The 20,629-nt window shown below is 51.0% G+C and overlaps 3 protein-coding genes across 4 annotated transcripts in view; 1 reads left to right on the top strand and 2 right to left on the bottom strand.

The window, feature by feature from the left end:
- LOC133340676 (cytochrome c oxidase subunit 6B1) overlaps positions 1-20,629 on the bottom strand; it is a 240,484-nt gene that overhangs the window by 42,266 nt on the left and 177,589 nt on the right. The gene's annotated exons all lie outside the window — the stretch shown is intronic.
- On the top strand, positions 4,912-11,843 carry LOC133340659 (globin-1-like). Its single transcript, XM_061549056.1, has 3 exons — positions 4,912-5,149; positions 8,344-8,575; positions 11,566-11,843. Exons 1-3 carry the CDS (start codon positions 5,028-5,030, stop codon positions 11,689-11,691), a joined length of 480 nt encoding a protein of 159 aa, XP_061405040.1. The 5' UTR covers positions 4,912-5,027; the 3' UTR covers positions 11,692-11,843.
- LOC133340654 (globin-1-like) lies at positions 15,222-20,027 on the bottom strand. 2 transcript variants are annotated; one of them, XM_061549051.1, is made up of 4 exons: positions 19,904-20,027; positions 18,700-18,856; positions 16,615-16,846; positions 15,222-15,854 (listed from the first exon to the last, which is right to left on the bottom strand). In XM_061549051.1, exons 2-4 carry the CDS (start codon positions 18,819-18,821, stop codon positions 15,729-15,731), a joined length of 480 nt encoding a protein of 159 aa, XP_061405035.1. In that variant the 5' UTR covers positions 18,822-18,856; positions 19,904-20,027; the 3' UTR covers positions 15,222-15,728. The 2 variants fall into 2 exon arrangements, with proteins under 2 accessions (XP_061405035.1, XP_061405033.1); XM_061549049.1 differs by lacking the exon at positions 19,904-20,027 and adding an exon at positions 19,781-19,844.

The raw sequence follows: 20,629 nt of genomic DNA, 5'->3' as shown, positions 1-20,629 counted from the left end.
TCAGATTTGCAGGACGACTGCGGTCCCTGCGGTCACTGCGGTCACGCACGGGGGCTCTGCTCCCGTCCGCACTCGTAGGTCCACCAACAGTCATGCACACTCACACACTCACTCACACACTCACTCACACACTCACACACTCACTCACACACTCACTCACACACTCACACGCTCACTCACACACTCACACACTCACTCACACACTCACACACTCACACACTCACACACACACTCACACGCTCACTCACACACTCACTCACACACTCACACACTCACTCACACACTCACACACTCACTCACACACTCACACACACACACACTCACACACTCACACACACACTCACACACTCACACACTCACTCACACACTCACACACTCACTCACACACTCACACACTCACACACTCACACACACACTCACACACTCACTCACACACTCACACACTCACACACTCACTCACACACTCACACTCACACACACACTCACTCACACACTCATTCACACACTCACACACTCACACACTCACTCACACACTCACTCACACACACACACTCACACACTCACTCACACACTCACACACTCACACACACACTCACACACTCACTCACACACTCACTCACACACTCACACACTCACTCACACACTCACTCACACACTCACTCACACACTCACTCACACACTCACACACTCACACACATACTCACACACTCACACACACACTCACACGCTCACTCACACACTCACTCACACACTCACTCACACACTCACACACTCACTCACACACTCACTCACACACTCACACACTCACTCACACACTCACACACTCACACACACACTCACACACTCACTCACACACTCACTCACACACTCACACACACACTCACACACTCACTCACACACTCACACACACACTCACACACTCACTCACTCACTCACACACTCACACACACACTCACACACTCACTCACACACTCACTCACACACTCACACACTCACTCACACACTCACACACTCACACACACACTCACACGCTCACTCACACACTCACACACACACTAACTTACTCACACACTCACTCACACACTCACTAACACACATACTCACACACTCACTCACTTGCTCACTCACACGCTCACTCACTCATTCACGCACTCACTCACACGCTCACTCACACGCCCACTCACTCATTCACGCACTCACTCACTCACACACTCACTCACACACTCACTCACACACTCACTCACACACTCACACACATACTTACACACTCACTCACACACTCACTCACACGCTCACTCACGCACTCACTCACTCACTCACACGCTCACCCACCCTCACTCAAGAGGGCATTACCTTTCCCGCCTGGATCCCTTGCCTGACATCACAATCCGGCTCTATTGCTTGCGGTGATGCACATGCAACCTGGGGGCTGTCCAACCTACAACAACGAACGCATCATCGACCTCAGCGCTTGATGCGCATCGCTTGAATTAATTGTAATTTCAAATTTGTATTATCATCAGTTTTTTTTAAATGGGAACACTTCCTAGACCAGCGATTGTGTCCCACCTCAAGCAATGGGGGGCCCACGAGGCGATGCCACTTCTAGATGGCAACGTCTGCCGCAGTTGTGCCGCAGTTGTGCCGCAGTTGTGCCGCAGTTGTGCCGCAGTTGTGCGGCGCTCAGAACGCGTCTTCGGGTCGTCGGGCACGCGGTGTCCGAAATTTCGTCTCACTTGCCGGGAGCTCTAACGGCGTCGATTCTGTCCCGTTCAACGTGAAAACACGCCGGTGGAAAACGGCGCGGGGCAATTTTCAGAGGGGAGGCGAACGCGGACGGCACCGTTCGACTCGTAGGCCGGGCGAGCCATCATCTCGTGCCGTGGCTTCTGTCGGGTATTCGTTGAAGCATCGGAACGAGTGTCGAGGCCCAGAGAACGTACGCGTGGCCGTGGTGATATCGTGACCCTCACTTCTACTCACAGCGCACGCGGGCCCTTTGGGAAGACAATTAATGCGTTCACCGCACCGTGTTATGCTCCACAGATATGAGCAATAAAGATGATTAAAATGTGTTGGTGTCAATTGTCACTGATTGAGCGTACACATCGACCACGAGTTGTTTTTCTCACGCTCAAACAAAAACTACGAATGTTCGGTCCCGCGGTGTCCTCAAAGGCTGTACGCGATTAAAATAAAACTGCTGTGACGTTGAGGAGTGGTGGCGCAGCGCAGCGCCGCTGTGAGACCCGGACAGCCGAGTTCGATTACCCCCCCACGGCCAACGTGAGAGGCGAGTGAGAATGTGATTCGGTCCCTGACTCCCTCTTCGCCAAACAACCAACCACGACCAATGGTGTTGGAGACCTTCATCCAACAGTTGATTGGCCATATAAGAGCCATATAAGGTGCCATTGTCCCAGAGTGCTGCCCTGCAATACAATCACAGGTCACGTGCGAAGCCACAACCGCTCGGCTTCACCACCCGGGGAAGTCCTCTGGTTGGTGAAGGGGAGAGACGACAGCGCGTCACTCACCACTGATGTTAGCCGTCGGTTAGGAATCGAACTCAGTTCGCCCGATTTATAGTGCAGTGTGCGAACCACTACGCCGCTACTGCCCTTCCCCCCATGCCCTCATCAAAAAAAATTGCAATGCATATTGTGAAAAATTATTTCGTCTGTATTGCTTGTGCCGACAGGGTGTGGAAATCCCTTGGCATTGCAGTTAGTTGATGGAGCGGAGATAGTGTGGGTGTGGCAATGCCTGCCAGACTGCACTACTCGGCCACCTAAACTGTGATAAGAATGTGCGCGTGCGTGCGTATTCGCCCTACCCACAGAGGTGGCCGGGCGTGGTGCTGGTCACCCAACCCCTCGTGCACCGTTTCGGCCTTCATAGGTGCTGCTCGCTAACAGCACGGGGGGATAGTTGCCTTTGTATTCCTTCCGTGTCTTGGTTGTTGGTGTCGTCTACTTTTAATAAGATCGACCAAACATTCCTGTGTCGACTGCGAAAGATCGTCACGACTCGGCTGACAGCCACTGCGGTCATCCGAGCTGTCACGAGCCGAGGCCCGCATATAAAACGTGGTTAACAAGTATAACCCATAAAAACAAAGTTTTTTACTATAAATCCTTTATATGCGTGGCGTCCTCTGGCTTGAGATGGCTGCCACCTATGGGTCAGATGATTGCATGGCAGCATTAAGCAATTGGTAATTAAATATTATATTTTTGTCCTAAAAAGTGTAAAATTTTGGAATTTTTTTTCACGAAAATTAATTGTCACGCACAACGAGTCTGTGTGGAAAATGTCAGCTCGATTGGATCACGGGAAGTGGTTTAAAAAACGACCGAAAGATTTGCACGGTCCTAAGCAAGCAAGCAAGTGAACTTAATATAAAGGATTTAAAAATAACAGCGATCGTAAGAATAATCATCATCCTCATCATACTACACCATTTAAAAAAAACGGAAACAGCCACGGTGAGATGTACATGAAGGCAGTGTAACTGATATGTGTGATATGTAAGATATAACAAGGGAAGTCGAACAAGGTGAAACGCTTTCGTCAAGTTATTTCCAACGGCGTTCGATGTTTTTTCACTTTGGTTCCAAAATATGTTTTATTTTTTAATTGGAGAAATCAAGGCGGAAGAGTTCGCGGATAATACGTTAGAGTATAAGCGAGTCACAGTTGGCTGATTTACACTGCCGCCATACACTCGACTATTTCGTTTAATTTTTATTTGACCAGGTGTAGGCCCACTGAGCTACGTAGCTACCTGGCCACGAATGATAGCTCAACGAAGTGGCGTGTCGTCATCATCACCATCACGTGATCACCACGTGGAAATGTATCGCAGCCAAATACTCTAAACGCGTGCTACTGAATGTGGAGGGAGAAACGACACGATCCGGAGAAAAATCCACGCGATCACGGAGAGAGAGACGCAAGCTCCAAATATACAGCAGGTGTTAGGGTCAGGATCGAATCCACGACCTCCTGTATACCAGGCGAGGTAGTTCACTGGAGCGATGCGCTTTAACATCTAGATGGAAAGATAATTTCTTTAGAACTTGATTTTGCGTTTAGTTTGTTTTCCTCCCCCGCACCTCCGATTATCGCGGTTGGCTACGTACGGTGCGAAAGAAATGCAACATACGTACATACATATATACAAGGTCGCACCTCCTCATTGTGACATTCCTCCACCTCCTCGACGACACTGGTGGTGTAACCACGAACCGCATCATCAGAACATCATCAGAACATCATCATCATCATCAGAACATCATCAGAACATCATCAGAACATCATCATCATCAGAACACCATCAGAACATCATCAGAACATCATCAGAACATCATCAGGCCGATACGCACCGCATTTCCTTCATGGATGGGAATTTTTATTTTTTTAAAGACGCAAGCCACTGGAGTGCGACTGTGACCACGCGACCCAAACTACGTGTTGGACTTCTCTCGCACCGTACGTAGCCAACCGTGCCCGTCGGTGGTGCCGTGCAGATGGAGAGGTGAAATGCACGCAGGACGGTGACGAGCGGCAGCGACGGACTTGCGGAAGGCCTTCGTCCAGTAGTGGAATTGTTTCCACTCGTTAGCAGTGGAAACAATTCCATCGACCTGATTCGTACCTTAATGGGATACAACGTGGAATTCGCCTGATGCTATCGATGCCAATGATCGCTGAAGCTCGAACCACACAAAATGTCGCGAAACAATGAAAGTTGCACATTGTTGGCATTCGTCCACACAATCTCCACGCGCGCTTTCTCAACTTGGAGACGGTTGAGAAATATAATTCCCCCCCCCCCCTCGTCTCACAATGTCCTAGGCCCGAATGTATGAACAGACAGAGATGACGATGATTATATATATAAGGGGGGCGGCAGTGTCCCCGTGGGGAGATACCGGAGGTGTTCCTCAGACCGTCTCTACTCGCCGAGTCCACCTCGCGCGCGCGTCGCTTCCTTCGCGGACATTCCCCATCAGCCGGCAACCATGCCCATCGAAGACTCGGGGAGCAAGCCGGACTTCTCGGACGACGAGAAGAAGGCCATCAAGGACTCGTGGAGTGGCGTCTACTCCGAATACGAGTCGACGAGCTCCGAGATTCTCATCAAGTAAGCGCAAACACTCTCGCACCTTCCGCAAGCGCGGAGCCGTCGGACTGTTTGTGATGTGCGCGGGAGGAATCCGAGGGGGGCTCCACGGTCGTTGTTTTTGCTCGCACGTGTTCAGTACAGGGGGCGGGTCGGGACGTTATTACAACACGATCGGAGTGAACACTTTCGGAAAGGCAAGCACATCGCTTAATATACAAATTAAACTACGCATATTTTTGAAAAAAAATATTGCCAAAGAAAAGTTCAATGACATATATTAGTCTTCTTGGTTCTTTCGGTAAAGTCACGTAGAATGGAAATGCATTCTACGTGACTTTACCGAAAGAACCAAGAAGATGAATCCCTGCAGTCACGAAAGCTTTACATCGAGACATATATTAGCTTCTTTATCAGAAGCGACCTGGCCACAAATCAAAACTCAAACGAAGTGGCTCATCACGTGGACATTTACAGCGTCAGGATGATTTCGTTGATTTTTTTTGTCGACGTCGATTCTAAATGTCGGAGCCGAGTGTCCCCTGGCGGAGTGCGCGCTCCAGGAGGTGTTGGCGGTTCGCGTCGTCCACGAGACGGCCGCTGGCTTTGGTGGAGGCGCGCAAGAGGGCACCACAGCTCGATCTGAGAGCGAAACAGGAGGAGGAGGGTTTCTCCACAATCTTGTGGCTGTCGCCTGACGACGCTGCTTGCAATTACCGGCGAAACGTCGTACTCGAATTTCAAATTCCGTGGCTTTGATCTCCGACGCACTGGTTAGTGCTGTACCGGTAGCGAATTGGCACGTTCTGTTTACGCGACAAATCCTCGCTGATTGGCTGTGTCGGGTGGTGGCGGGTTTTACGACGCACGCACACATTGACGTGATCCAACCGCAAACGACACCTCCTCCATCGCGGAGTACCTATCTCCTTGCCACAGCTGTGGCCGCTTAAGCCGCGCGCCTCGCGAGGGAAGCCGGCAAATCGCCAGGGAGGGCTGAAGCCCTGGAAGGTGTCCGCAGAGAGGCGGCATGCACGCGTTGACGAGAGCGACCGCGACTCGGCGGGAGGTTTGAGCTGCGTGGCTAAATGTTGGGGGGAAGTGGGGGGTGGTGGTGGGTGGTAGGAGGGTGGTTGGAGGGTGGTGGGGGGTGGTGGGGGGGGGGGTGGTGGGTGGTAGGGGGTGGTTGGAGGGTGGTGGGGGGTGGTGGGGGTGGTGGTGGGTGGTAGGGGGGTGGTGGGGGTGGTGGGTGTGGTCGGGGGGTGGTGTAGGGTGGTGGGGGGTGATGGGGGTGGTTGGGGGGTGGTGGGGTGGTGGAGAGGTGGTGGGTGGGTGGGTGTTGGGGGGGTGGTGGGGGGGTAATGGGGGGGTAGTGGGGGGGTGATGGGGGGTGGTTGGGGGGTGATGGGGTGGTGGGGAGTGGTGGGTGGGGGGGTGGTGGGGGGGATGCTTTCTGTGACGCGCGAGAGAAGGTGACGGACGTATTCGCAGCCGTCGCGGTTGAGTCTTGGGCGAACGAAGAATCTCGATTCGTGTGATCGGTGGAGTTGTTGTTGTTGTCGACGCGATGTCGAGACGCGCGGAGGCTGAGAGAGCCGGGACTGGCGCGATACACTCGGAGCAATGCGCAGAGTGCGGTGTCTGTATACCCAGCTCAGGCTGTTGTGTAATCACAATGCTTCATCCACGGTATTACGGTGCCTTTAATCTTCTTCTTAGCAGCGGTCAATGGCGTGGCCGTCGAGTTTGCCCTTAATCTGCACCGAGCACGTGCCGCACGCGTCTTACACAGAGCGAGCTTCTCCTCCTGCGCGCGTGGAGATTCGTTGGGGCCGCATCGCAACACGTGACTTGCCCCGGGTGCAGTAGGGGGACTATGGTCATCCGTGGGGCCTCGATGAGTTTCTTCTTATTTATTTTCTTTATCTTCTTTTTCTCCTCTTTGTATCTTCTTATTCTTTATCTTTTTCGTCTTTTTCTTTTTTATCTTCTTCTTATTGTTTTCTTTATCTTCTTCGTCATTTCTTCTTGATCCTCTCCTCCTTTTCCTCCTTCTTCTTCTTGACGAACGCACATCGAGGTGGATTGGCAAGGCAGCTGCGTCAGGAGCAGCCGAGCGGATCGCCGTGATTGTGACACCGCCGCGGACTTCGAATCGATAAAAAAAAATAACCACGCTGCACCGTTCTGTTCTCCAGCGCACACTGCCGGCAGATATTTGAATGTCGCGTTCTTTAACAACGGCTGGTAACCACGTGGAACAACGTGCCATTTGCACGAGTCAATATTCTGGATCCGGTATGGACGTAGTCAATTCTCGATACTGCAAATGTGCCGTGATTTCATTCGTTTTGTCGTTCTCATATCATGGAGAGCGGTGGTGCAGTAGTTGGCAGGCCGCGCTGTGAACCCCGTCACCTGAATCTTGATTTGAAGCTTTCGTGACTGCAGGTATCCATACTTTTTGGTTCTTTCGGTAAAGTCACGTGGATAGAAAAAAAAATCACGACGTTTCGATGGCAACACAAGCGGCCGTCCTCAGGGGGAAAAAATATAATCCAGCAGTGAAACTGCTGAACCAACGAATTCGATCCCCCGGCGATGGCTCACATCCGTGGCGAGTGCTACCGGGTCACTGTTCACCACCGATAAAGCTGAATAGAAAACTCGTTCCTTTAGAACTGCTTCATGCGTTCAGTCGGTTGTCCTTCGCCAGCATCTTTTTGTTTTTTTCGGTAAAGTCACGTAGAAGGGAAGTAATAAAATAATAAAAATAAAACATAATAAAACAATTCTCACGACGTTTCGGCCACAACGCAAGTAGCCGTCCTCAGGTGAAAACCAACATGCTCAAAGCACGTGTGCTGTTTCATTCAGACGCTGTCGCCTCGACAGACTTGGTTTTCACCTGAGGACGGCTACTTGCGTTGTGGCCGAAACGTCGTGAGAATTGTTTTATTATGTTTTATTTTAATTACTGTATTACTTCCCTTCTACGTGACTTTACCGAAAGAACCAAGAAGATGAATCCCTGCAGTCACGAAAGCTTTAAATCGAAATTTAACTTCGCCAGCATCTCCCGATGAGCGCGGTTGGCTACGTACGGTGCGAAAGAAGTTCAACAAGTCATAGCTGTAGACACATCGGCAGTGGCTGTCACATTCCGCGTGTGCATCGCCGCCCTGACGCGTTGCGCTCTCTCTCTCTCTCGTCAGGTTCTTCGTGGACAATCCATCCGCGCAGGACTTCTTCCCCAAGTTCAAGGACCTGGACTCGGAGGAGAAGCTCAAGGGCTCCACGGCGGTGCGCTGGCACGCCGAGAGGATCATCAACGCCGTCAACGACGCCATCTGGCTCCTGGACGAGCCCGAGAAGAACGCCAAGAAACTAAAGGAGCTGAGCGAGAAGCACGCGGTGCAGCTCAACGTCGATGCCAAGTTCTTCAAGGTGCGTGGAGCGGCAGGGCAGTGCCTCGGTTTGGGGAGGGCGATAGGTCCCACGCACCCCACGGGCCCCACGCACACTAATCACCCCAAGCACCCCACGCACATCAAATATCCCACGCACCCCAATCACCCCACGCACCCCAATCACCCCACGCACACCACGCACACCAATCACCCCACGGACTCCACACACATCAAATATTCCACGCACCCCAATCACCCCACGCACACTAATAACCCCAAGCACCCCACGCACATCAAATATCCCACGAACCCCAATCACCCCACGCACACTAATAACCCCACGCACCCCACGCACACCAATCACCACAATCACCCCACGCACCCCAATCACACCAATCACCCCAATCACCACACGCACCCCACGCACACCAATCACCACAATCACCCCACGCACACCAATCACACCAATCACCCCAATCACACCACGCACCCCACGCACACCAATCACCACAATCACCCCACGCACCCCAATCACCACAATCACCCCACGCACCCCAATCACCCCACGCACACCACGCACCCCAATCACCCCAATCACCACAATCACCCCACGCACCCCAATCACCCCACGCACCCCACGCACCCCAATCACCACAATCACCCCACGCACACCACGCACCTCAATCACCCCAATCACCACAATCACCCCACGCACCCCAATCACCCCACGCACCCCACGCACCCCAATCACCACAATCACCCAACGCACCCCACGCACACCAATCACCCCGCGCACCCCAATCACCACAATCACCCCACGCACCCCACGCACCCCAATCACCCCACGCACACCAATCACCACAATCACCCAACGCACCCCAATCACCCCAATCACCACAATCACCCAACGCACCCCACGCACCCCAATCACCCCACGCACACCAATCACCACAATCACCCAACGCACCCCACGCACCCCAATCACCACAATCACCCAACGCACCCCACGCACCCCACGCACACCAAACACCCCACGCACCCCAATCACCCCAATCACCCCACGCACCCCACGCACACCAAACACCCCACGCACACCAACCACCCCAATCACCCCACGCACCCCACGCACCCTAATCACCCCACGCACACCAACCACCACAATCACCCCACGCACCCCACGCGCACCAATCACCCCACGCACACCAATCACCCCACGCACCCCAATCACCCCACGCACACCAAACACCCCACGCACCCCAATCACCCCAATCACCCCACGCACCCCACGCACACCAAACACCCCACGCACACCAACCACCCCAATCACCCCACGCACCCCACGCACCCTAATCACCCCACGCACACCAACCACCACAATCACCCCACGCACCCCACGCGCACCAATCACCCCACGCACACCAATCACCCCACGCACCCCAATCACCCCACGCACACCAATCACCCCAATAACCCCAATCACCCCACGCGCCCCAATCACACCAAGCACATATTTTTCGAGGTGCAGAATGAAGAACACCCCCGTCGGGTTTGCCGCACGGCCCCGACGCAGCTCCGTGGTCGTCACGTGGTCTGGCCGGCCCACGTAGAGCGACGAGACGACGATTTGAAAGCGTCGCAATTTGACGCCGGACGACATTTGGCGACTCAAAACGACTCGGATCTGTCCGGCAACAGCAGCTGTCCTCACAGTCGGCGCTGTCCCGCCGGTGTTGTAGCTCCGATTCAAGCGTCGGGGATGTTCAACCATCGTTGCTCGCACATGTGCTTAGAAAAGTGGCGTTTCTGAGAGCAACGACTTGCCGGTATTGATGTTCAGAAAGTCCGCAGGCGTTGTGACATTCATGCAAAATAATAGAGCACATTGCAGGGCACTGAGAGTCCAGAATCAGAATGTTTATTTATCCTGGTGCAATCCGATGAGCTATGAAGCTCTTTTCACGGGTGTCCAGGAGTTGTACTATTGTAATATACAATGGAATTTGGGCTTATTTTGTGCCTAAATGGTCATGTGCATGACGAGTGAAAAGAAGGCATATACACACGCTACGTTTGCTGTGTATATTTGCAGAGGAGATGCGTTCCAAGCTTCAATTGGAAGTCTAATTTGCATTGCAGCGTGCAATTTAAGACAATCTCTTTTTTTACTTTGTTATTTTACAAAGGCAAACATGTTTATCAGTTTACACGCATCCTTTGCACGCCTCTGCACTATCGCCTGGTCCATCAACGGGTATTTCACGTCGCCGTTAAACGCCTGCCAAGTGCGTGGTTTATTTGAAACCTGGCGAATTGTTGTCGATTTTAACGCAGTTCAGCGTGAATGCTCTTGGCTTCAGCCCGGGGTCTTCGTGACGTCGTTTTTGCCGCACACATCGAGAGCCACTGGGAAGGCCACCACGGTGGCACGGCGGTAACGCTCGCGCGTCACAGCGAGAAGGGCACAAGCTCGTTTCCGAACACGGGCATGGAGTTTGTGCGTTCTGTGTGCGTGGAGTTTGTGCGTTCTGTGTGCGTGGAGTTTGTGCGTTCTGTGTGCGTGGAGTTTGTCCGTTTTGTGTGCGTGGAGTTTGTATGTTCTGTGTGCGTGGAGTTTGTATGTTCTGTGTGCGTGGAGTTTGTGCATGGGATTTTTTTCGGGTGCTTTGCCCCCCCGCCCCCCCCCCCAGAACAAAAAAACTAAACTTGCAACTTATAATCTCGGTTGTCATTTGGAAGAAAAAAAAGTTGTACCCACAAAATACGCACGTACCAATCATCCCCCTCCTACCGGCAGACTGATGTCTGTGACGTCGCTATCGATGAGTTATGAAGCTCATTTGTTTATTTTACAGATCTCCAGTAGGTTCACACAATGTCTCTAACTCTCCGGAACTCCTCTCGAGTGCAGAAACCCTTCTGCCGGGAGTGGCGTGAGCGAGTAATTGCAGGGCTGCGCCTTTATCTCCTTTTTAAAGACCCTAAACTCAACATTTCCTCGCGTGTGTGTGTTTTCTTTTTTAATTCCAGGTCCTGGCTGAGGTGATCCTGGACAAGGTGGCAGAGAAGAACGACGGCTCCTTCTCGGACAGCGCTCGCTCTGCGTGGGAGAAGCTGCTGACTTACATCTGCATCAGCCTCAAAGTCGCCTACTAAAAATTCATGTCGCTTTTCAAATAAAATGCAAGTCAAATTCCTGCTCAAACGAGCAGCAAAAAACACAAAACACCCACGTACATGCTACGGACAAAATCTTGGAATGTTGGTGCTTAAATTACAGAAATAAAGATGCATTCGAGGTTATAAAATAGACTATGATTTATAATTATTTCAAAATCCCCCCCCCTCTTTTTAAAAATTCAGACATGTCCAAATATTGACGTGAAATTAAAGGCAGTTAATGAGTTGGCATCAGAGCGCAAATTGGGCAGTCGGCTCCACGCATCCACCGTGGAAACAATTACGTCTTGTTCATTCAATTACCGGTCCTAATGAAATCACGTTTTAAGATAAAAGCGTGGGCATTGCAAGTCTTGTCCGCCACAATTAGGCTTGCATGAGTCGCGTTATATAATTTTTCTTGTGGAGGAATTGGTGACTATTTTCGATTTCAAAGCTTTCGTGACTGCAGGGATTCATCTTCTTGGTTATTTCGGTAAAGTCACGTAGAAGGGAAATAATAAAATAAGAAAAAGAAAACAATAAAATACAATTCTCACGACGTTTCGGCCACAACGCAAGCAGCCGTCTTCAGGTGAAGAACAGGGCTGTCGGAAAGACGGTGTCCGAATGAGTACGCCGTCTTTCCGACAGCCCTGTTCTTTACCTGAAGACGGCTGCTTGCGTTGTGGCCGAAACGTCGTGAGAATTGTATTTTATTATGTTTTCTTTTTATTATTTTATTATTTCCCTTCTACGTGACTTTACCGAAAGAACCAAGAAAATTGGTGACTGTTTTAGTAAACTACAAGCGCTGTCCTATGAAATGCATCCTTGGCATAACTCTATGCAAAATGAGTGGCAAGCCCGTTGGGATTGAAGTAATCAATGATTTAATTTAGATTTGAGGGCTGATATCAAGTTTCAAGTTTCATTTATTAGGTATAGCCCTGTGAGCCATTTGGAACCTGTGACCCTCCCCTCCGCATCCCCTCCGCATCCCCCCCGCACCCCTCCCTCCCTACCGGACACCTGTAACAAAAAAAGAGCTTCATCGCTCATCGGATTTCTCCAGGTTGAATAAAGATTCAGATTTTCCACCCAAACCGCGCGCGTCTATCCGATATACGATTTTAAATCTGGATGAGCAGCACGCGCCATGTTATTGTAAATGACAAAGCGAATAAGCAGGCCCCGGGGAAGCGATAAAGCCGAATAATCAATTTTTGATTTAAAGCTTTCGTGACTGCAGAGATTTGTCTTCTTGGTTCTTTCGGTAAAGTCACGTAGAATAATAAAATAATAAAAAGAAAACATATTATGTTTAATTTGTATTATTTTATTATTTCCATTCTACGTGACTTTACCGAAAGAACCAAGAAGACCGAATAATCAAATCAGAGGTACGACTAGTTTTTCCGTGATTTCGATCTCGTTTTCCATAAACTGCACACCACGAGCCTGACGACGACTCCTCGTTCATTAACACTGGTCCAGCAGCAGCAGTCGAGAGAGAGAGACAGAGTTCTCACGACACGCATGTAAAATGAGTGTTCCAGGTGGGTGAGTCCCCTTCGACTCGGGAGCTCCTAAAACCAAACAGCTCTCCCAAGTGGCCGTCAACACTTGGACACTTAGAGGGCCGCAGAGCTGCGGGAACTGTTGGTGCCGCTCGTCTGTAATTCCTCCTCGCACCTCTGAGTCGCTCTCTCGCTGAGAGTGAGTGACTTGTGTGCAGTGACCATTGTTATTTTCATTAAGCAACAGCAACGTGATTATTGTCACCATTGGAACCTCATTTGCCAGAAGAAAAAAATATGATAATTGGTTTTTTACCCTTTTATCTGGCAACAAAACTGACAAAAGGCCTTTTGGCGTCATCTGGTCCAACACCATGTGAGAATAGGCTCTAAGGAAAGCTATCTCGGGTGTGGACCAATCAACTTCAAGGACAGTTAATACATTATCAGAGTTATGTTTTTTTTGCATTATGACTGCAGGTATTTGTTCTATGCAAACATGACTCCTTGTAAAAAAAATGTGTCAGTTTTGTTGCCAGATAAAAGGGTAAAACAAACAATTATGATTATTGTCATTAATCAATTAGGAAATGTTAAAAAGGGTGGCTAATATTGTTCATAAACATTAGACGCAAAAAATGCCGTTCGCCACTACGTGGCGGTGACGTTCCTACGGCGTTTGTGCCAGACTAGGTGCACCTTAAGAGCATGTGAAGTGGTGTAGGTTCGCTGGCGTTGGTCACGAGGCTGACCCAGGTGCCAATGGTTGACTGACTGAGATGAATGAGAGATGTCCCACAAGTACTCCCTGCCTTTATCCGCCCGGAGCTCCATTCGTTGTTGTGAGCGTCGCTCCTCTGCTCTCTGCAGTTGTTGGAGGGCGACTCGCTCCAACTGCCCAGTAGCGGCGTCCTTCAGAGGCCAATCTTGACACCGCTGGTACCCTTCATCGGAAAATTCAATCATCTCCACATCCTCCTGTACCACATCAGCTTCATCTCGTTTTTAGCCCGAGCTCCGTGGCCTGGCCAACACATCCTCGCCTGCTAGAGGAATTCACTTATGGAATTGTGTCTGGATCTTTCACACAATTCATTCTTATTCAACACAGGATGGATCATGGGCAGGCCAGCCTGAATGTTACGAAACGGTGCAGATGTTCCTTTCAAGGGGCTCACGTTTTGCAAGCATCGAGAAGGGAGGGCATCAGTCCCGGATTAAGCTAGTGCGGGGCCTGTAGCATATGTTATAAAGTAGCCCTAAATAAAAAAAAAGACACATAAATGTTAAAATACAATACACATTTTTTACTCGTATAGTAAAGTAATTGTATTTTTTTTTATTTGCTATACAGCCAGATAATACGACAAATCGCTAACCTTAAACACCCAGTTGTCCATAAAAGTTGAAGGCAGTATAGTACTATAGTAATAGAGCAAGTGCAGAATCACATAACCTGAAGTGATAGCCTGAAAGCATTTAGCGCGGGGCCCTTGGAAATGCGGGGTCCGTAGCTACTAAATAGTAGTAGTAGCTACTACATGTGTAGCTACTACATGTGTAGCTACTTTTGCTACTGGGATAATCCGGCATAGAAGGGCATAGCTGTGGCTGAGAAAATACCTGACACTTCATATGGAGCAATAGGCCGCATTGCTTGTGGATAGCAGCACAGTGAGGCCGCATCGGACAGACGACTGAGCTGTGACACTCATCAGAGTCATGTGAGGAAGTTGCACAGAACTGCTCCAGTGACTGTTCAGATCAGGAAACAAAATATAGACATAATCGTCGACATTTCAGGCAATAGCAGATGTGCTATGAAGAAGGGCCATTTCCCGAAACGTGTATATATCCTCGTTTTTATTGAAAGGCAGCGATATTGACGAGTGTGTTGGGTTAGTGTTGGTAACTGTGCGTGTGCATCACCAGACACTGTCCTTGGTGAGATGGTCAAACAGGATAGTTTCAGTCCAGCAAAAGATGAGACGCCTCGAATCGACGGTATCCGGATTGGTTCGAGACTTTAATTGTGAAACCAGTGGCACTGAGGACGAAGAGCGCGAATCGGGTTGCCAACATCAGCACAGGGGAGGGCAAGATGGCTGCGCGTGGTTCCGGCCACACCATTCACTCATATGCCGTGCTGAGCTTACTAGGCACTCACGTAACATTTCCCCGGGAGTCATCTGCGTACGTGTGTGTTTGTCTTTGTGTGTGTGTTAAGTGCACCTAGCCTGGCACAAGCGCCGTGGTGACGTCGCAGCCACTCAGTGGCGAATAGCGGCTGTTGTCATTGTTGTTGTGTTTAGAGCGCATCAAGCGCTAAATTGACTATTTTTGAAAATGCAAATCGTTTTTTTATGCACTGACAGCCCCAATCAGCTTGCGTACCGCTTGTCAACTTCCGAGGACGAACGCATCTTGGACGGCGTTGTAGAATCCATGGGAACGCATGGGGTTTCTACCCTGTTCATCTCCTAGAGCAGTGCGTGTGCGTGAGGTGTAACCCTTTTAATATGCAAATTTGAGCTCAATGCAAATTAGACTGAGAAATTTTGCCCACGAAGCTTTGACGTCAACCGTGAAGTCTTTTCCAGAAGTCTCCTCCAGGTACGCCAGGATGATGAGAGATATCTCCTGTGAAGCGAGAGAGACAGGGGAGAGGCGCGTACATGCCCTGAGGAATCACAGCCCACGGATGGAGCCGTGGGTGCAATGGACGCTCATGGGCGAGATAACCACGTACAGCACAACGTGACTTCTTTCGTGCGAAATTCCAGACCTCGGGTGCCGAGGCCCGTTTCCACATTCGCTCAGGATGACTGCTATAGGCGTGGACGATGCGAGCAAATAAATGCAGCTGTGGCTTTACCTGTTAACACACTGTAATGATTTGGTAACGAACCCCATCGTAGCACGTGTCGTATGGCGGATAGCAGCGCTGCGCTACGAACCCGGCGACCCGAGTTCGATTCCCGCTCACGGTTCGATACCACGGTGACGATGATCTGAACCGGTCCTGTCCCTCCCCAGGTGCTCAGCCTGGTGCGGTGTGTAAAATCATCGCTGCTGGGGAGACAAATGCGGTCTGGGCACGGTTGCTGGCCACTCACCCCCTCGTGTTGCTGTGCCGGCCTTCATGGGTGCTCGCTAACAGCACTTGCCCCAACATCTCTGCTAAGGCTGCACGGAGGATCTTTGTCATTGTCCCACATTGTACACGGACTCGTTAAGACGCACCAGTAAACGTGAGTGCGTGAATTTTAGGGTGTTGGGTACTGTGCTCGTAAAACTTCTGGCGCCCATCGCGACTTTACGACGGAGGCGACTGCCCTGATGGCCCAGTCCTAAGGCCTGGCCTCAATCAATCAACACAGACGCGTGTGACCACAAATACCTTAAAGTACTGCGGCTCGACGTTGAACTCCGTGGCGTGCCTCTGGCTCAGCTGCCTCAGGCGCAGCCTCTGCATGGCCGGCACGTCCAGCTCCTCGACGGCGTCGTTGATGGCGTTGATGATCCTCTCGCCGTGCCAGCGCAGCGCCGGGGACTTTCTCATGCTCTCCGTCGTGCGTAGCTCCCCGAACTTGGGGAAGAACTCCTTGACGCCCGGGTGACTCACAAACAGCCTGGGCAGAGGGACCGACGGCGCTTCGTCCATCAGACGCAACCAACTCCTGGAGTGTTGTTGTTACCCCGAGCTCTCAATACTCTGATAGTGCGCCGTCTTTGAGTTGTGCGCCTTTTGGCGTCATCTGGTCCAACACCAATGGAGACTAGGCTCTAAAGAAAGCTGTCTCGGGTGTGGACCAATCAACTTCAAGGACAGTGCATATCATTATCATCATCAGAGTTGTTTCTTTTTGTTTGCATTTTGACTTCTTGTGTTGAGGTTATTGCAAACATGATGCCTTGTATCTACACTATGGGGACCTCATTTGCCAGTAAAAATATGATAATTGGTTCTTTACCCTTCTATCTGGCAACAAAACTGACACCTTTTTGCAAGGAGTCATGTTTGCATAGACCGCAATACCTGCAGTCATAATACAAACAAAAGAACATAACTCTGATAATGTGCACTGTCCTTGAAGTTGATTGGTCCACACCCGAGACAGCTTTCCTTCGAGCCTAGTCTCATATGGGTTGGACCAGATGACGCCAAAAGTGCGCCTTTTGGCGTCATCTGGTCCAACCCATATGAGACTAGGCTCGAAGGAAAGCTGTCTCGGGTGTGGACCAATCAACTTCAAGGACAGTGCACATTATCAGAGTTATGTTCTTTTGTTTGTATTATGACTGCAGGTATTGCGGTCTATGCAAACATGACTCCTTGCAAAAAGGTGTCAGTTTTGTTGCCAGATAGAAGGGTAAAGAACCAATTATCATGATGCCTTGTATAAAGGTGTCAGATTTTGTACCAGTTAAAAGGGTAAAAACCTAATACTATATTTTGCCACTGGTAAAGGAGATCTCATAGTGTTGTTGTTTGTCTATTGTTTGTTGTTGTCACGTTCTGACCCCCCCCCGTGCCCCTAATGGACACATGTGGGGGAAAAAGAGCTTTATAGCTAATCGGATTCCTCCTGCGGTGTAAGTAAATACTCTGATTCTGACATTGTGTGGCGACGCTGCTGGTGCGCTGGCTTTTCACGTAATTTCAGTGGAACCACAAATTTGATGCGCTGCGTTTTTTGTTGTTGTTGTGCAGTTGTCAGCAGAGACCATCAACTGGCTACACGTGAGCGCTGTGCGCCGCCAGCCAGCCGGCCACCTCCGTCTGAATTCACGTCGTGACGACTTTGTCTGAACACGCAAAATTCGATACACAGCGTGTTTAAAACAACAAACCATAACAAGCGCTATTACAGCATGCATTTTCAAGTGAGTGCATATATGAACGTGCATCGCTCCAACATAGGCCGTGTGTATGCATTGCATCGCAATCTTTACTCGCATTATGATGCGCGCTGATGGACAAACGCGTGGAGAGGGTCGCTCGACACAGCAAGCCGGCCATGCACGAGTCGACTGCTGCTGACGCATTGCCGTGTGGCTCCGTGCCAGGCAACCAGCGAGCTCCCTCTCGCCTTTTGGGTTTTTAAATTGCAGGTGGCACGTAGCGGGTCGCGACTTAATCGGAGCGCAACGGGAAGCCGAGGCGGTGTTGCGACGTCCGGTTCATCGGTGGAAGCAGCTGGGCCGTCTCCCAGACCCGGCTGCCAGAGGGAAGGCTACGTGGACATTTCAACACGTGGGGCTTTCGCGAGCCAACGTCATCCACTGTGGACACCGTTGACTGGAAGAAAAAAACCCTTGGATGGAGCTCACCGCTTACCGGAAACTGGAGGCACACGGCAAGCATCGGAAACGCAACGCGGTGTCACCGGTGCAGTCCACCCCCCCCCCCCCCGTGTCTGCAGGCAACAGTGTTGGCAGGCGAGAGACAGACAGAGAGACAGACACACACACACGTACTTACCTCGAGAGAATGGCAACGCCCGCGTCCTCGTACTTCTCGTAAACGTTCTTCCATATCGTGCGAATCGCCGCCTTCTCGTCGCTGGAGAAGTCGCTCACTTGTCCCGAGTCTTGAATGGACATGGTAGCGGCGGCGGAGGAGGAGGAGGAGAGAGACGCTGGGGTGACGGAGGAGACAGAGGAAGTGGCGGCGGTCGGTCAGTTGTTGTTGTTGAGGATGGGGATCGATGGTGTGTCGCTCATGGGGCCACGGCTTGCAGAAGATTTGACGACTGCGAGCATCACGCGCGCGCACCAACCACCGCAGCAGTTCTTGCCAAATCGCCCTCCGAGATTTTGCAATGCGCGTGGTTCCTTTGCCGACGAAAGAGATTGAGTCCCACTGATCATATCTGGATTTATGTTAACGACGTCCAGTTTGCTTAGATGGCGGTATCCGTTGTGTCTAAAGTAACACGAAAACACGTGCGGATAGGACCGTCTCCCACTCAATGCTAATAATGTGGTTGCGAGCATATTTCCATCAATGAAGACTCCGACCAAATCCATCGAAATCAAGCAATAATTAATCGCTTTCCATCGGAACAGTCGTGCAGTAGACGCCACCCTCGAGGCCTCTTCCCGTGGTAGCCCAGCGCACTGTGACCCCACTCATGGGAGATCTAGGGGGGTTGATCGTGGACAGAAGATTGACCTTGAAGCCCAACATTCAAAACAGATCGGTGAACAGGTCGGATCGAGAGTCGCCCTGCTCGATAAACTTGCAGGGATGACCTGGGGCGCCGCAGCTGACCTGTGCACACTGCCGCCCTCTCACCGATGATCTTCGAAGTGTCAAGAGTCGCTCCTGCCCGCTCAGGGAGCTCGTACACAAACGTGGTTTGATGCAGCACTCCAGTAACGCGATGCGCATCATCATAGCCAGAACACTGAAACCGACATCAATCCCCTGGCTCCCTGGTTCCGGTGAACATTTCGTCAACAAATATCCGCACGCACGGCAAGAACGTTTACAGGGGTTGTTGTTTTTTGTTGCCAATGGGCGGATCAGAACATCGACAAACAACAACTCAACAAGGTACCTCGCCACCGTCTCCGCTCTCTCTCCCAGGATGGCGCTGCCGTCACCATCCTAGAACCTCGCCCAGATCTGGGGGAAATGCGAGCGAACAGAGTGGAACAACGCAGACGTACAGAATAGACACCTCATTCGAGACCCGACCATCGCAACCTCCTGGCTTTGACATTCCTCGCAAGATACCGGTTTTACCATCAAGCACATCACAACATCGACAGATCGATGGGCGCATCTCCTTCATGAATGGGAAGATTAAAGGCAACTCACATGCGCGCGATTGTGTAACATGCAACCCAAACTATGGACCCTTGCGCAAAGCACTGCAGCGTGCACCCCTTCAACGGAGGAACAGCACACAACTCCGCACGCTCTCTGCCGAAATCCCGTCGTCAGGGGAGGCTCGTGGACCTCAGCGTTGGCATCTCGTTCCTGAACACGTTGCCACACACAAGAAGCGCCCTCGAGAGACGGTGCGCCTGCTGACATTAAATATATGCGAAGACCAATATAGAGGATCACGACTGCCCAGGTCTGTGCTCCTTTGGCAGACACGTGTCCACGGAGACCATACAGCTTTGCGTCCATTCTGATAAGGGAGTATGAAGAGGCAGCATTTGAACAGCCGCGGTTGGAATAGCGGCAGCAAATTGCGAGTGTAATCTCCTTCTGGTGAAGCCGAAAACCTCGAGTGATCTTCAACGGCACAGAGCGGACACATTCGAACCAATCTCCATACCTGTCAACCCCCTTATCAGTGCCCTAGCTCGTTACAGACAAATTCAGACCGTATTGGTCACCCCGTGCCCCTTATACATCTCAACGTTCATCTTACAAAGCGCCATCACAAGGGAGT

This window comes from Lethenteron reissneri, chromosome 10, assembly GCF_015708825.2.
Source record: "Lethenteron reissneri isolate LAM-NWPU_2019-01 chromosome 10, ASM1570882v1, whole genome shotgun sequence".
NCBI lineage: Eukaryota > Metazoa > Chordata > Hyperoartia > Petromyzontiformes > Petromyzontidae > Lethenteron > Lethenteron reissneri.
This window is presented reverse-complemented; position numbering and strand designations above follow the sequence as displayed.